This window comes from Rhinolophus ferrumequinum, chromosome 18 (genome assembly GCF_004115265.2).
Source record: "Rhinolophus ferrumequinum isolate MPI-CBG mRhiFer1 chromosome 18, mRhiFer1_v1.p, whole genome shotgun sequence".
Classification (NCBI taxonomy): domain Eukaryota; kingdom Metazoa; phylum Chordata; class Mammalia; order Chiroptera; family Rhinolophidae; genus Rhinolophus; species Rhinolophus ferrumequinum.
Window position 1 is genome coordinate 24,473,511 of NC_046301.1, and position 18,723 is coordinate 24,492,233.

An 18,723-nucleotide genomic window follows, 5' to 3' on the forward strand; every position below is an offset into this window, starting at 1 on the left:
TATACTTTCTGAAAATTGTTTTAAAATTCAGTATTTAAGAAAAACGCAATGTTTGTTTTTAATTTTTGTGCTTTAGTCGAAGAAAAAAGGATTGAGCGCAGAGGAAAAGAGAGCCCGCATGATGGAAATATTTTTTGAGACGGTACGTTGTTTTAGTATTTTGCATTTTTTCCTTACGTATATGTCATCCAGTGTTAACTGTGTTTTTTAAATTAGAGATCAATATTCACCAATTTCCCGAAGAATGAGTAAAATTCTGCAAATATTTGTGGTTTCTGTGAGCTATGGAGTATAAAAGAACCTTATCCCAATGTTTGCAGAGCCTCTTCTATGCAGACTCCTATACACTGTACCCAGAATTATCTTTCTGAAGCATATATTTTTGATTGTGTCCCCTCTCTGCCTGATAATAATAATAGCTCACATCTACTGAGTGCTTCCTGGGTGCCATTCACGTGGTGCAGATGATCTGATTTCATCCTTGTTAACCCTATGAGATCAGTACTATAATTAATCATCCTCAGTCTACGGATCTGGACGTCTGAGATGCAGCCTAAGGTACCAGCCCTGGATCTCAAAAAATAGAAGTGGTAGTACCAGGATTCGAACCCATAGATGATCAGCTGATTTTAGAGGCAATGCTAAATACTGCCTTTTGGCATTTATAAATCAGTCTATAGTGTAACACCTATGTGATGGTACATAGGCCTCCTGATTTATTCCAGATATTTGTGCCTGCCACTAACAGGAAATGTGTTTGAAGTTTCTCCTCCTAAGTGATAGAGCCAGGATTCAAACCCAGTCACCTGGATCTAGAGCGTGTTTACAGTGTTGCTATACAGTGGCTTTCCTTTGCTTCCAGGTTAAAGTCCATACCTTTGAACTACAAAAAATATTACCTTTGGGCAGCCGGGTGGCTCAGTTGGTTAGAGCGCGAGTTCTGAACAACAGGGTGGCCGGTTTGATTCCCACATGGGCCAGTGAGCTGCACCCTCCACAACTAGATTGAAGGACAATGACTTGGAGCTGATGGGCCCTGGAGAAACACACTGTTCTCCAATATTCCCCAATAAAAAATTTTTTTAAAAAAATTAACTTTTTGTGTCTTAGCCTAATACTTGACAGGATCTTCAAAGTCTAATCTAGCCCCAACGTACTGGCTATTTTCAATATATACAGATGTGAAGAATGTGGGAAAAATACCAAAATAGAATACGAAATTAGTAATGATAATTCTTGACATTTTCATTTTGATAATGCAGATCCTCAGTAAAACAAGCAAAATATTCTGGGGACCTTTTCTTTTTAGACTGTTGGCCTTCTAATTGTAACGTTACTAGTCTTGCATGCAATGACTTGCTGAAAGTCAGTGCAGAACAGAGTATCGTCATAACGATGATATGATTAGGAGGATAAATTGATGAAGTTTGTACATGAGAATTATGATTATTTGTTCTGCTGAATTGCAGTATTTTTCCTATGGTCTCAAAGCAAGAAAAGTAAATTTAATTCCTACCAGGCAGTGGAAAGCTGGGGAGAGTAGTTGGAAAATTATTTTGTCCTTTATGATATTGTTAGAATTTTCTCTAAAATTGGCTGTTTCTGATTGAAAATTTTTCAGTTCTGCTCTCAATTACTGACATGCACCACTGAGCAGAATACAGTCTGAGAAATGGCTTAGGCGATTTTGTCGTCGTGCAAACATCGGAATGCTCTTACACAAACCTCAGTGCTATAGCCTGCTGCACACCTAGGCTGTGAAGTGTAGCCTGTTGCTCCCAGGCTACAAGCCTATGAAGCATGTTACTGTACAAAACAACACAAGGTTCAGTCACGCACAAGAGAAAAGGATGCATCAAGAGGTGCAGTAAACGAGATGTGTGAGGCTGCTGCTGGCATAACAGCATACTGTTTTACAGCACACTTTTATAAATAGGAAGAGTGCACTCTAAAGTAACGTTAAAATGTACGGTATGGTAAATACATGAACTGTAACAGTCGTTTACTGTTATTAGCAAGTGTTATGTACTGTACATAATTGTACGTGCTGTATTTTGTACAGCTGGCAGCGCAGTAGGTTTGTTTACACCAACATCACCGCAGACACATGAGTAATATGTTGCACTAGGAGGATGGCTAAGTACAGCGTCACGAGGCAATAGGAAGTTTTCACCTCCATTATAATCTTACGGGACATTGGTCAAAATGTCATTATGCAGCACAGGACTGTGATTGTATTGATTGATTTCAGTTCATATATTGATTCATATAAATACATACACATATACGGGATGCCAAAAACATGTACACACACTTTAAGAGATGTTATCAATGTAGTAGTTTTCAAGTTGAATTACTGTCTAGCAGTGTGTAGTATGACGTACGCTCAAAAGGTGGCCTTAATCAAATGAATGCTAGCATCATTCATTGTATTACAATTTTAATACAGTTTTTTCCTTTCTTAAAGTATGTATATATATTTTTGGTACCCTCTGTGTATATGAAGTTGCTAACGTAATAGAAAAAGAATTCTTTGCCTATTACACTTGAGAACATGGAAGCAGTATAGCTCAATAATTGACAATTGGTACCTGAAGTCTGTTTTACCTAATAGGTTTATGCCTTTAAGGAAGTTATTTGACCTAAGTCTCAGTTTCCTCATCTATTAAAGAGGATAATAAAAGTTATCTAGTATTATATGTGTCTATGTGTGTTCCATGGTATCTTACACAGTTTGGTTTTTGTTTGTTTGTTTTTACGGGCTAGAACCATTGTGTTCATCTCTCCTTTATTATGTCTCTTTAATGCTGAGGAGAGCTAATATTTACTTGAGACCATTTTCACTGTCCACTTAAATAACCACATTTCAGTTCTGAGACTAGTACTTTGCAAGCTCATTGATTTACATAGTAGCCGCACTGGGGCAGCCAGTGTGTCTGGGGCTCTTCCTTGATGACCACCCATAGGCAGATGTCTCAATGAGTTCATGTTCTTTTTCCAGGGAATCTAAGGTATTTGCAAATAGGTTTGATTAATTGATTTTTTTAATACATTAGAGTCCTAACATAAGTAATTCATTGCACGTTCTCTGAGACCCTAAAGTATTACCTTTAAATAGTTTATTCCCAATGTACAAAAATTGACCAATGACTTCATGTTTTTCACCTTTTTCCAACATTTTATTATGAAAAATGCTTTTTCCAACATTTTATTATGAAAGATGAAAGTGTTTTACAGTGATACCTATATGTCCAACACCTAGATTCTACCATTAACATTTTACTCCATTTGCTTTATCACATATGTATGCATCCATCCACTCCTTTATCCATCCATCAATTTGTCTTTGGGGGTGGTGGTGGAATTTATACCCAGTCTTTTGTCAGGTATATGTTTTGTGAATATTGTCTTCTGGTCAGTATTTGTCTCTTCAGTTTTTTGATAGTGCCCTTGATAAGCAGAAGTTTTAAATTTTTATGAAGTCTCAATTCCATTCTATTGAAGTTGCCTTTTCAAGTTTATTTTGGAAGAAATAGAACCCAGGTTTCCATAACACTAATCACAATAATTCTCTTCTAATTACTGTATACTTCAGTCTTCTCAAATATTTCACTTTTGTTATCCAAGTTTTTTTCACCACTGCAACCAAGGCTTATTACAAGAAGGAAGGAGTATTCTGTGTAGATTTTTTCCAACTGTAAGACTAAATGTTCTGCATGTATATCTTCTCATAATGTTTTCCTTTGGTGGACATGCAATACGTATAGGTGAATGCTTGATAGGCAGTTATGAATTATATAATTTTCCTATTGCGTAAGTATAGCTCTTCCATGAAACTGTAAATGTAAACAAGTCTTGACAGTTGTATGTTTTGCTTTTAGTTACAGCTGCTAAATCTGTAATGTATTGATATATACTAACCAAAGTACTGTTGGTGTTTTCTTAAAATCAAAGTGAAATCAGAGAAGCTGATTATCTCATGTTAACAAATGATTCATCATAACTAGTTTTTATACTTCAGTGGGAAGATGTTCTCCTCTCCGATTACTTTAAAGAATTGTATGTTCATGCAAACTCTGTCCATTTCAACATCTCTTGAAGGTATTGAAAAAGATAATTGCAATTTTTTTCTAGCTCCAAAATGCTTGATTCTATTGCACTGTTCATTTCCAGGCATAGTTTTTTAGTACAATGTTGTATGAATATAATTATTGTAAATATATAGTAGAAGTAAATACATGTTTTTCATCTCTTTTTTTAAAAACTTTTAAACAGAAAGATGTATTCCAGTTAAAAGACATGGAGAAGATTGCTCCCAAGGAGAAAGGCATTAGTAAGTATCAAAGACGTGCTCGGATATTTAGGGAAATGTCCACCATCTTTTCTGCTTCAGTCTTTCACTTTATGGAAACATAAATTGCTAGAGATGAATGTTTGTAAAAATCCTTTCATGATGTATTTGGGCCACGGCCATGATTCCTGTGTTTGGAGTATCTGCTCTAAGAAAATTAAAATGGAATATGATGTATGCATGCCTGTGTACACACAGACACACACATATATGTACACACAAATATACATATTTATTTACAGGTACTTTTTACTTCAAAAGAAGCAAAAACTGTTCATGTAGGTTCTAGTATTTGTTAAATGTGACTTTTTGTCTTTACATGGTATATTAGTTTTGTACAGCTGTATTAATTTTCTGTAGTAGAAAATTACCACCAAGTTGGTGGCCTGACACAATAGAAATTTATTTTCTCGTAGTTCTCGTGGCCAGAAGTCTAAAATCAGGTGTCAGCAGGATTGGCTCCTTCTGGAGGCTCTGGGGGAGGACCATTTCATGCTTCTCTCCTGGCACCAACCAGCAGTGCTGGACTTATCGACACCTCATTCTAAGCTCTGCCTCTGTCTTTGTCTGGCCTTCCCCTTTGTTTTCTCCCCTTCTGTCTCTCATAAGGACACACAGCATTGGATTTGGTACCCATCCTAAATTCAGGATGATTTCATCTGGAGATCCTTAATTACATCTATTCAGACGCTTTTTCCAAATAAGGTCACGTTCACAGGTTCTGGGGGTTCTCTTTTGCGGGGTCACTGTTAAATCCACTACATATATTTTTTAAATACTTTCTGATTATAAAAACGACACATGCTTATTTTAACTGATTTGGAAATTATAGATATAATGAAAGTAAAAGTTGTTCATAATCTCTGTTCTGAGAACACCACTGTTAACATTTTGGTGGATTTTGATGTCTTATTCTTAGTTTCTATTGGTGTGTCTGTATCTGTCCATTTCTCTAAGAAAGAACTGTGCTGCATGTACAGTTTTGTGTTCATGTGCTTTTTTATATAACACATCACTCACATTTACCTATGTCATTTGCTTTAAAATGATTTACAACATCTGCATCTCCTAATGTTTAACTCTGTGACCACCTACTGTGACATCACTTGCTTATTAGCCCATTACCTCTTGTTGAACATCTACATTGTTCCCAAATTTTGCCGCTGGAATTAGTTAACATGCTACTCATAAATTTTTTTCTAAAAGCCAAAAATTTTTAGAGCATTTTTAGATTTACAGAAAAACTGAGAGGAAGGTCTAGAGATTTCTCATGTACTTCCTGCTCCCCGCCATCCCATGAATGCATAGCTTCTCCTAATACCAACATCTTGCACCCGAGTGGTAAATGTGTTACAATTGATGAACCCACATCATAATCACCCTAAGTCCGTAGCTTAGGGTTCACTCTTGGTTTTGCTCATTCTATGGGTTTGGACAAATGTTTAATGACACGGATCCATCATTATGGTATCATACAGAGTATTTTTACTGCTCTAAAAATCCCCTGTGCTCTGCCTATTCATCCCTTCCTCTACTCCCCATACATTTTTTTCCACATCTCATATTATGTCAGTAGGAAATGTCCCGAGAAAATAGAATAGAAAATAGAGACTTAGGTAGTTTTAGGCTTTTAATATGTATTCTCAGATTGCCTCAGCCAAATTATACTCAAATGCATTTCTTAGAACTGTGTTTTCATTTCTAGAATTTTTTTACATTTCAGTTTGTAGTTCTTTACAAGTGAGGTTGAATGTTTTGCATATTTGGTGTTGATTTTATTTATTAAATCTTTAACTTTTTAATAGAGTTTATTCTATTTGGGCATTAAAATGTCAATAATTTCTTGGTACAGTTTTATTTAACAAAAAGTAAGAATTGTTCATGAATTTCAAATATTTGTAAGATATAACTATATTTTTGCATGCTATTTTTTTTTTAATTTTATTGGGGAATATTGGGTCACAGTGTGTTTCTCCAGGGCCCATCAGCTCCAAGTCGTGTCCTTCAGTCTAGTTGTGGAGGTCGCAGCTCAGCTCTAAGTCCAGTCGCCGTTTTCAATCTTAGTTGCAGGGGGCGCAGCCCACCATCCCATGCGGGAATTGAACCCGCAACCTTGTTGTTGAGAGCTCGCGCTCTAACCAACTGAGCCATCTGGCCGCCCCGCATGCTATTTTTTAAAATTTTTTTCTGATTTTTAATCTTACCCCCAACTGTAATATCCAATTTATTTCTTTATTGTTTAATGTTTCATAATAGTTTTATTATAATTTTCTTAGCAAAAAAGGCTGTGCATGTTTATTGTTGGAAAAAAATTTAAAATGAGCAAAAAGAAGGAAGCAAAAATTGCCTCTTAACCTACCATTCAAAGAGAACCAGTCACATTATTTACTTTTTTATACTATATATATATATATATACACACACACACAGACACATTTTATATATACATATATATATATATATACATATATATATTTTAAAGATTTTATTGGGGAAGGGGAACAGGACTTTATTGGTGAATAGTGTGTATGTACTTCCAGAACTTTTTTCCAAATCAAGTTGTTGTCCTTTCAGTCTTAGTTGTGGAAGGCGCAGCTCAGCTCCAGGTCCAGTTGCCGTTATTAGTTGCAGGGGGCGCAGCCCACCATCCCTTGTGGGAGTCGAACCGGCAACCTTGTGTTTGAGAGAATGCGCTCCAACCAACTGAGCCATCCGGGAGCTCAGCGGCAACTCAGCTCAAGCTGCCGTGTTCAATCTTAGTTGCAGGGGGCGGAGCCCACCATCCCTTGAAGGGGTCGAGGAATTGAACTGGCATCCTTGTGGTTGAAAGCCCACTGGCCCATGTGGGAATCGAACCGGCAGCCTTTGGAGTTAGGAGCTTGGAGCTTTAACCGCCTGAGCCACCGGGCCGGCCCTCTATACAATATATTTTGTATTATACCTTTATTTTTCTATATAATACATATTGAATGTATATACAGTATGCCATTAAATATTTTATAACATAAATTTAATGATAGCATTGTATTCCATCGCAGTAAGATACTTTGAAAAGTCTAGTTATTGTACTGGTTTGCAGTTTTTTACAATTGAAAACAGTGCTTTGACAAGCATCCTTATGCATATCCATCATTATTTTCTTTAGCTCAATTTATAAAAGTGCAATTTCTACTTAAAAGGCATGCATGAATCTAAGGTTTTAGATACATACTGCCATATTTTTCCACTCGTGTTGAGAGTATGCATTTCCCTGAATCCTTCATTATATTTTTTATTTTTTTTTAAATTTGGTACTCAAGAAATCATCTCATTGCTTTGTTTTATATTTCTTCAATTATTAATGGGGTTGAACATTTTTCTTGTTTATTGACCATGCATATTTTGTAGATGCTCATTGGTGTACTTTTGTTTTTCTATTGGAGTATTTGGGGTTTTTTGGTTATTTTTTAAAGCTCCTTATTTATTAACTCTTGATGTATAATATTTGTTGCAAGTATTTCCCGTTATTGGCCTTTTAATTTTATTTATGATGTGTCTTAATGTAGGGTCTTTAAAAATTATCTCTTTTAGCTGCTATGTCAGTAAAAGACGTTCTTCAAAGCTTAGTTGATGATGGTATGGTTGACTGTGAGAGGATTGGAACATCTAATTATTATTGGGCTTTTCCAAGTAAAGCTCTTCATGCAAGAAAACGTAAGTTGGAGGTTCTGGAATCTCAGGTAAGCCACCACTGTTACAAATAATAGATTGCCTGTTGATTTATTGATGATGGCCATTCTGACCGGAGTGAGGTGGTATCTCATTGTGGTTTTTATTTGCATTTGTCTAATGATTAGTGAGGTTGAGCATTTTTTCATATATCTGCTGGCCATCTGTATGTCCTCTTAAGAAAAATGTCTCTTCATGTCAAACTACTACATTGTTTTGTACACCTGAAACTAATAAAAAAATAATAATAGATTGCCTTTGTAAGAAAGAAATTTATTTTACTGAGTCTTTTCATGTAGTGGTTTCTGTTAAATTTTTAGCATCCATTATTTGACTCAAAATCTAAAGATAATCAACATCCCTCTCTCTCCCCCAAACAATCCAAGGACCTTAGAATGTTTTAATTTTCTTCCCACATGCTGTGATACTGTTTTCTAGTATTTTAGTCTCTTTTCGGTTTATAGGAATATTGATGGGAAGGTGCAGAGAGTTCCCAAATACCACGCCCTTCTGCTTACCAAACACAGTTTCCTGTACTATTTCCATCTTGTATTAGTTTTTGTGTGGACATGTGTTTTCATATTTTTGGGGAATTGCTGGGTCATAAGATAATATTATGTTTAATTGTTTGAAGAACTTCCAGACTGTTTTCTAAAGTGGCTGCACCATTCTACATTCCTACCAGCAGTGAATGAAGATTTCAGTTTCACACTTCTTCACCAAATTTTGTCATTACCTGACGTTTTGAATCTAGCCATCCTAGTGGATATGAAGTGGTATCTCATTATGTTTTTGATTTCCGTTTCCCTGATGATTAATGAAGTTGAGTATCTTTTCATGTGTTTATTGACCATTTATATATCTTTCTTAGAGACATGTCTGTTCAGATCTTTTGCCCATATTTTGTCTCTTAAACATGATGCTGCATTTTTTTCCTACTACCGTGTTTCCCTGAAAACAAAACCTACCTGGACAATCAGCTTTAATGCGTCTTTTGGAGCAAAAGTTATAGTAAAATAAGACCCTGTATTATATTTATATTATATTACATTATATTATATTATTATATTATAAAGACCTGGTTTTATATTATAGTAAAATAAGACCGGGTCTTATATTAATTTTTGCTCCAAAAGATGCATTAGAGCTGATTGTCTGGCTAGGTCTTATTTTCGGGAAAACATGGTAGGAAACAACATGCATATTCATCACCCAGCAATTTTTTAAAAAAGTTATGTAATTAAAAACTTTATAGAGGGTAATTTACTTTTAGGCCTTACTGCACTTTCCTGTTTTTGTTCTTTTTTTTTAATCTTTGCAAATTCCCTTGTCCTTCGTTTTTACTTAGCTAATTCTAAATGTTTCCTCTCAGACACCTTCTCAGGCTCTCGTAGCTTGAGGATTCATACCTCAGATTTTCAATTATTTTAATTTTTCAAATGTATAAGTTTTTTTGATTAGTTTTAATAGCTTTATTGAGGAATAATTGACATACAAAAACTACTGTTGTTTATAAAGTTTATAAATTGATATATTTTGACATATGTATACCTTCATAAAACCATCACCACTGTCAAGATAATGAGCATACGCATCACCCTGAGTTTTTTCATTCCCAAGTTACAGTCTTTCCTGCCCTTGCCTGCACTATTTCCCTGCCCCCTTCTCCAGGCAACTATTGATTTGCTTCCTGTCACTATGCATTAGTTTATATTTCCTAGGATTTTCTATAAGTGGAATCATACAGTATGTACTCTTTTTCCTGGCTTCTTTTACTTAACATAATTATTTTAAGATGTATCCAAGTTGCTGTATGTATTAATCATTCATTTTTATTGCTGAGTGGTATTCCGTTGTTGGATGTACAACAGTTTGTTTATCTGTGATGGACATTTGGGGTTTTTGTCTGTTTTAGTTTTGGGTTACAAGTATACGACTATCAATATATTCTTTGTATGGACGTTTGTTTTCATTTATAATGGGTAAAAACCTAGGAATTGAATAGCTGGATCATGTGGTAGGCATATGTTTAACTATTTAAGAGATTGCCAAACTGTTTTCCAAAGTGCTGTGCCATTTTATACTCTAGTGCCTGGAGAGTTCCGGTCCCTCCACATTCTGACCACTAATATTTGGTGTGAGACCTATTCTAAGAAGTGTATAGTGATATCTTGTGGTTTTAGTTTCCATTTCCCCAGTTACTAATAATGTTGAGCATCCTTGCATGTGTTTATTTGTCATCCATATATCTTCATTGATGAAATGTATGTACAGATCTTTTTGCCTTTTAAAACATTGGATTATTTGTTTTTATTCATTTTAGACAGTTTTTTATGTTTTCTGGATATAAATCCTTTACCAGAAAAATGCTTTCGAAATGTTTTTCTCCCAACCTGTCATTCATATTTTTATTCTCTTAACTGTTTCGAAGAGTAGAAGTATTTAGTTTTGATGAAGTCCACTTTATTAATTTGTTTCTTTATGTTTGGTGTTTCTGGTTTTGTACCTTACTTTGCTCTAGGCAATTCATGTCTGAACTTGGGCATAACCATAGCTAATGAAGTATTTCTTGGTTAACTTTATAAAACTTTTTGCCTTTGAGAAAAAAAGGCCAAATGTACACTTTTCATTTCTTTGCTTCTGGATTTAGCATAATCTCTACTTAGCAAGTGAAGGAGCTTGGCAAACCTTAATAGAAGTAAGGAAGAGATTCTTGCTAATACGCTAGTATAGTGAATCTGTTTTTATTTATTTTTGTTTGTTTGGTTGGTTTTTGTTCTTTTATTGTTGTATTTTACAGTGAATCTTTTTAAGAAGTGAGCATAATATCATGGTTTATTTTTTCTGAATGCTTAAGGAATAGAAAGTTCTAATTAGTTACTAATAATATACTCCTCTCCCTACTGGTCTGAGAGTTGGCATCCAATATATTTTGTGACACACCCTTCTCTCCCCACCCCTATTTACAAGTTACAGGTCAAAGCTTAATCTTACACACCTGCTCAGAAATCAGAGGTCAAATCAGAGGCTAACACATAAGCAGTAGTATTATACCTTGTATTCTATGCCTTCCAGAAGCAAATGAAGAGCAGGATTTTAATATGTCATTTGGAAAAGGTTGGTAGCCCTTCAGTCAGAACAAGTATTTGAGAATCTATTCTGTGTAATACATTTTACCACATACCAGAGGTAATTTGAAAAAGTAGAAGTCAAGATCCATGCTTTATAAGAAAGAATTGTAACCTGTGCCGAAACTAATGCATATACACATAAAAGAGTGAAATGAAGAGTAAAAAGTGTTATTGTGGCTAACTTCTTGAATGAGAGGTAGAGATTAAAAATGCTGCAAGAGATGGTGGGATTTCTATAAAGATAGAAGGCACTCAGTTAATGTTAAATTGAACCAGATTCCAAATTCAAGGTTGCACTGAAGAATTGATTTATTCAACACATTGCCAAAGTAAAATGTGCGCTTCCTTTGAGTTTCTTGTTAATTACTTCCAGATTAGAGTAGGGGGAACTCTTAATTCCTTCCCCCGACCCCCATCATTCTGTTCCGCTTTGGTTCTGTCAGTGATCCCAATTATGTGCTGGAATGTATTGATCTCTTGAGAATAGACTTTTTTTTTTGGTAGTAGATACGAAAATTAAGTCAGGAAACACATTTTTTTCTCCTCTGCCTTAAGGTTGTGTGTGTTGCTCATTAGTAAAGACAGTCTAAAAGCTTCATGATTATAATTTATGTTTTTCTTTAACATTTTCTAAAATAGCAAACAAGCCATCAATTGTGTGTGTGTTGCATTAATGATTTCTACAGATATTCTCTGTGTGCCTGCTCTGTGTATGCACTGGAACAAGACCTTTGGGCAATATCAAAATCATAGTAGATGTGTTTCCTGTTGAGATAACTTATGCTTCAGTTCGGAAAGGACGATACATACCTTACATAGTTAATCAACTTTTTATGAAAAGACATAGTTGATTAACTTTTTTTTTTTTAAGATTTTTTTTTTTTATTGGGGAAGGGGAACAGGATTTTATTGGGGTACAGTGAGTACTTCCAGGACTTTTTTTTCCAAGGCCAGTTGTTGTCCTTTCAATCTTAGTTGTGGAGGGTGCCGTTCAGCTTCAAGTTGTTGTCCTTTCAGTCTTAGTTGTGGAGGGCACAGCTCAGCTCCAGGTCCAGCTGCCGTTGCTAGTTGCAGGGGGCACAGCCAACCATCCCTTGTGGGAGTCGAACTGGCAACCTTGTGGTTGAGAGGACGCACTCCAACCAATTGAGCCATCTGGGAGCTCAGCGGCAGCTTAGCTCAAGGTGCTGTGTTCAATCTTAGTTGCAGGGGGCTGAGCCCACCATCCCTTGTGGGATTCGAGGAGTTGAACTGGCACCCTTGTGGTTGAGAGCCCACTGGCCCATGTGGGAATCGAACCGGCAGCCTTTGGAGTTAGGAGCATGGAGCTCTAACCGCCTGAGCCACCGGGCCGGCCCTGATTAACTTTTTATGAAAAGTCAATTAACAATGTAGATTTAATTTATGTAAGATTATTGCCAAATACTGTAGTTGCTATGGGTCCTAATTGTTATATGAGTTTAGAGGATGGCAGGATTTTTATAAGTCCATATAGTTAAGAGAGACTTCTTAGAAATGATTATTTTGAGCTGAAAGTTGAGCAGATTTAGATGGGTGGAGGGGGACAGAGAGAGCCACTGATGCTGATATTGACAATGGCAGCCAAAATTTATCGCGCACTTGGCTAGGTACAGCTTTAAGAGCTGGTGTTATTTTTGGGGCTGCTATAACAAAATACTACAGAGTGGGTGGCTTATAAACAACAGAAATGTATTTCTGTTCAGTTCTGGAGGCTGGTCAGGTAATCTCCTGGGTCACAGATTTCTCATTGTATCCTCACATGGCGGAGCCTTTGGTTAGAGCACTAATCCCATTCTGCAGGGCTCCACCCTCATGACGTAAGCCCCTTCCAAAGGCTCCGCCTCCTAATACCCTTACCTCTAGGGGTTAGGTTTTCAACATACGAATTTGAGGGGAGACACAAACATTCAGATCACAGAAGAGCTTTCTTATGTTTTATATCATTTGATTCTTACAACTGCATGAGGTCGGTATTAGTTTCATTTTATAATGAGAAGACTGAGGCACCAAGAGGTTAAATAAGTTGCCCAAGGTGACAGTATTAGTAGATGGGGAGGCAAGATTCAAATCCAGGCATTCTGACGCCATAGTCCCTGCTCATAACCACAGATAAACAAAACTTTAAAGCAAATTACATTCAGTGAATTGTTGGTGACCAGCTTGGAAAGAACATGCAATTTTTTGTTGTACAGTAATGGAAAAATAAAGTTAGAAATTAAATTGAGGCCATATTATGGGATGTTTTAGTGGTTGGATTTTATCATATACACCAAACTGGGGAAGTTGAAAATTTTATTGCCAGAATATTTTTAGGGTTTTTTTCTTTTTTTTGCTGATCTAATTGCTTTTAAAAGTTAGATTCTAAGTTTAGAAAATAGTGTTATTACATTCTGATAATAAGCAAAACTTCCCCCATATGTGAATAAAAAATATATTATTGTTAACAGTGCTGAGAATATATGATGTAGTAATTTATTTCTGCAAAGCTGAAATCAGTATTTGGGATGGGTAGGAAAAGAGTTGTTAAACTAGCCTCTCTAGATAGCTGTTACACAGATGCATTCCTGAAGCCTTTTCTCTTTAACGGGCAAGAAAAGCTTTATGTGGAGATGATGAGAGTGGTAATACATGTTTAAATCTGCTGGTTCTTCTGAAATATATGTATAGTCGTATATGTTACGGTATTTCCGTGTTAGTAGAAATAGCTGTTTTGGTTCCACAGAAAGTAGAAATGACCAGACCCTTTTCTCATGTCTTTGTTGTGATTTTATTGTGAATTTTTACATGGCTTAAAATTAATTATATTGTGTGAACTCCCAAGTGAAATGGCATTTCTTTGTATCCTGAAGAATGTGTAGAAATTATTAAAGGCCAAGAGATTGTTTTTTTCTTCTTGATAACTGTTTTAAGAGTTTTGGCTGAAACTTGCTGAATATTCCAGTGTGATAATGATTTCAGTTAGAGTGTGTGTGTGTGTGTGTGTGTGTGTGTGTGTGTGTTCTTTCTGAATAATTTTTCTAAGGAAAAGCAAGACAAAATGTGTTAGGATAAACAGTTCTTCTTGTCATCTGGTTCTCTCCTTTTCTTTCCCCTTCCTTAAATACCTTGGCCTTAAAAATGAAGGAACAATCTCAACTTCAAGGGAATGACTTCCTCCATTTTACATTGTCTTATATTGACAGATGTAGGATGGTGTTCTGTAACACTTACATGACTAGGTAGGAGCCATGTTGTAACTACTGCACTTGACATGCTATTCATACAGAGTTTCCTGGCAGTATGGGAAATAACCGATCGCTACTGATTAGAAATGCTCATTTTTAAGCCTTTTCCCAAAAGGAATAGCATTTCCAGCATGCTTTTGTTTTTGTATTCTTGCCCTTGTCCATCCTTCCACACTCCGTTCTGACTTGGATATTCCTTTTCGTTGCTGCTGTAGCAGCCTGAGCGTAACTCCGATCTACCATGCTATGCTACAGTTGTTACTTCGCTCAACTCCATCTCTAGTCAGTTTATATCCTCAGTACCTAGCACAGTTCTTAGCATATGGCAGCTACTTGACAAGTGAATGAGAATGAAAGGAAACAAAGGATATGAAGTTAGTTTTAATGATAACCATTCCCTGATTCAGAGAATTTCGTTAGTGCTATACCAAGTCTGTATTATAGCAATTTTTCACTGACTTTTTTATTTAAAGGGTCAGAATCATGGAGATCATACTCTCTTTTGTTTTCCAGATCTGCTAAGATCTTCCATAGTTCTTCACCCAGATTCTGGTTTGCAACCCATTTATTACTAGTGGAAGGTAGTTTCGGGGGCAGATTTTCTAGGGGTCGGTTTATATTTTGATGTCGACACTGGACTGGATTTCAGATACAGCGTATTGGTTTCGGGAGACACTAATAGATTCTCAGGATAATTTAAAGATTTTTTTTAAACCAGTTGTTAGAAATGAGTATGTTGAATTCTTTATTGCCAAAACTGAATAAAGTAGGTTCACTATTGGACAGTGTGAATAACTTGAAATGTTTTTGAATAAAAATAGGCATTACCTGTACTGAAATTCTTTCAGTTTAGTAACTAGCGAGTGCTTGCTATGGCAGGCATTGTGACTCACGAGAGGGACATAAGGATAAATTAGCAGTTCCTGTCCTCTAAGACCTCACAGTCGTGTGAGACACACATGTCAGCAAATCATTGCGATATGGTGTGATATGTGCAGGACTGACGAAAATGGTGGTACAAAAGAGGGTGATAGTTAATTTTGCTGATGAAAAGCTTTACAGTTAAGGAAGGAGACATTTAAATGTGGGTTCTGAAAACATGTACGGGAGTTTATAAGGGAGTTATGGTGAGGAACATTCTGGATACAGAGCCCTATGTTAAGGCAATATAATATAGGGGTTCAAGAGTGGATTCTAGATTCAAACCCAACTTCTTCCGTTTACTAGAAACCTCTTTTACCTCTGTTTTCTCATCTGTAAAATGATCCTAATATTTTTTACTTTGCAAGGTAGTTGTGACAATTAAATGTTCTCTGTGACCTGCTTACAGCAGTGACTAATACATAGTAAGTGATTTAGCTTTTGTTATTATAGGCAAGCCCCGTATGTGTGTAGAACTACATACTGTGCAAGAGAATCTTGAGTTATTTTGTACCACTCAGTTGTATGTGAGGAGTGAATGGACTCCAGCTAGATTGGTAGACAGGTGCTGATAATGAAGAGCTCTGTGTAGCTAAGTTGACGGCTTTTGAGTGGGAAGTGAGATAATAGCCTTATTTTAGAAAGATGGTTCTGTTGGCAGTATGGATACTCCTCCCCCGGAGTGTACACTGAAAGTGTCCGGCTAGGCGAGGATGATGTCCTAAACGAAGACAGTGGCCCTAGGATTGGGGATAATAGACAGACTGGAGTTTAGGAGGTACAATCCACAGTCACTAGTCGTGTACACTTCGAGTCTATAAAGTTCAGATTTTAAAGTAAGCAGAATGATTTTTATCAAACATAGACTTCTCCTTTGTTGCCTGTCTTTGTGTGTGGATGGGGAACACATGCTGTCTGTTGATATTCTCTGAAAGTCCGGTTTAGGTAGCATAGATGATGATAATGATTAAAATTCATGCTTAATTATTCCTGTATAATATGTGATATTTCTAAGACTGAATTCCAAAAAAAGTAAGGTTAATATAATCATTACTACTTATTGGAAACCATCTTTACTGTTGTATGTTGTGGACTGGAAGGAAAAGAAAAAGCTATGGGCCAGAGAGGAATGCTTCCAGATCAGGGGCATAGTAGTTGGGGCAGAAACTAAGGTAGTGCTGTGTTGATTTATGCATGCATTCAACAACATTTATTAGTCTCTGCGTGTCTCAGTAACTGCATTCCATGCTGGGGATAAACATGGTTAAGTCATCCCTGCCCTCAAAGAGTGTCTGCTGTGGAAATCAGGAATTCTATAAAAGAAATAAAGCACAAAGAAGTACTAAACTCTGCTGAGGAGAAGAGGATACAAACTTCCCAGAAGAAAAGGTTTTTTGAGATGGGTCTTAATGGATATATGTCCCTGGTTAATGAGCAGGTTGGAGTTTGGTAGTTTGAGGAGTAAAAAGAGCTGTCCAGCACAGCATGTAAACACTCTAAGATAAAATGAATGACATTCTGGAAGCTGTGAACAATTTGTGAAAATAGCTGGTGTGTAGGGTTACAGAAGGGGTAAGAGCAGGTTATAGGCTGGCCAGTGGCAGGAGCTAGATGACAGAGAGCCTGAAGGCCGGGCCGAGGAGTTTGGACTGCACTCTTCAGGGCTGGGAAAGCACCCAGTGGGCATTAAGACGACTGTAGCTGATGGGAGAAAGTGAAGACAGGATGGGGACACCAATTCAGAATTCTGGGCCAGAGACATCCAACCAAGACGGTCGCAGTGGAGATGGACAGGAAGAGAGAGATTTGAGCGATACCAGTACATAGAGTCATCAGAGGTTTGAAACCAACTGGGTGTGGAGAAAAAGGAAAGGAAAAAAAAACCTAAGGTATCTACCTGGTTTGGGTGACTAAGTTGATAGTAGTTTCAGAGTCTAGAAGCCACAGAGGAGCAGGTTTGGGTAATGAACTGAGTTTTGAACATACTGAATGGGAGCTGCCTGTCAGCCATTCAAGTAGAGATGTCCAGTAGGTAGCTGAATATGTGCAGCTCAGTGCAGCGGTGTAGACAGGGGATAAAAACTGGGAGGTCAAAAGTATGCAGGTGGCAGGGGAAACCGTAGGAGTAGATGAGCCTCCCCAGGAAGAATGTGCAGAGCAAGAAGGGACGGGGGACAAAACACTGGGGACCAGCCTGGGGATGGATCCCTAGTACGTCAAGGGTAGTTATCTGGATTTGAGTTATTTTTCCTTATTTCAAAAATCTTAGCAGAAAACATATATTTACTTAAGATGGGGCTGCATAGGCTAGCTAAAATGTCATGAATGGTAGTTTCACTAAATGGTAGTTCCTCAAAAATGAACCTCTAGTGGAAAGAATAAACAAACCCTTCTTTACAATTTAGGAGACTTGAATATTATTTTAAAGCCTAGATTTATATCAATGAAGTATGTTAACACTAGTTACTTCATATCAATTTTGAGAAGTTCTTACTGGTGTCATTCATATATATCATGAAATGTGAATCTTACTTGGCCCATTTTCCTGAGTTGAGGGATTAATATTCTATGGAACACACTTTGGGAAATGCTGCCCATCTTTATGCGTTTGTTTCAGCAAATAAAACTGTTCACTGCCTTAGACTACTTTCTTATCGCCAGAGCTGATATATGTTCTATGTTGCTACAAGAAATAGTCTTGCCAGTTAGCAAACTACATCTCAACGTGTTCAAAGCTCTACTGATTATGTATATCTGTGTGGAGTCTCAAAGAGCTCACCCATAATTTCTTACCCATAACAACTCCATTACAAGGCACTTAAGTGTGGTAGTCAACTTTCTATTAGTGTGTGTATAATGTATGCTTTATGGACTATCCATCTGCTCTCATATTGTAATATTTTTAAATATTGACATTTACATTTTTCTTTAATAAATTTGAAAAGTATTCACTGTATAAAAAAGAGTAAAGAAAAAGATTAAATTGTTTGCAATTCTGTCATTTAAAACTACCATTGATATTTTGATACATATTCTTTTTTATGTGCATGAATCAGGATATTTTCAGCTACAAATAATAGAAAAGTAGGTCCATGTTGGCTTAAATACTAGGGGTTCTTTATCTTACATAAGAAGCTTGGAGGTTTGGCCTCTTGCAGGATCACCACACATTGGTATCAGAGGTTTGGACTGGTTTCTCTGACATTTTTTGGCTTTCCCTTTTTGGATGCAAGTAGCAACTACAGCCACTAAATCTACCCTTGTCAAAGTCCAATATCTCCCTCTCTTTTTATCCATGAGGAAAATCTCAGAATTCCCTCTTCCCCAAGTATGCTTCCCTTTATGTCTCATTGGACAGGTCTGAAGA

The 18,723-nt window shown here is 36.6% G+C and overlaps 1 protein-coding gene across 1 annotated transcript in view; it reads left to right on the top strand.

Annotated features, from left to right (window-relative positions):
• The window catches only part of MND1 (meiotic nuclear divisions 1), a 49,557-nt gene that overhangs the window by 5,973 nt on the left and 24,861 nt on the right, over positions 1-18,723 (top strand). Inside the window, exons 2-4 of the mRNA XM_033134807.1 lie at positions 77-142; positions 4,276-4,333; positions 7,922-8,070. Coding sequence (XP_032990698.1) covers positions 77-142; positions 4,276-4,333; positions 7,922-8,070 — 273 coding nt within the window. The remainder of the gene's footprint in view (positions 1-76; positions 143-4,275; positions 4,334-7,921; positions 8,071-18,723) is intronic.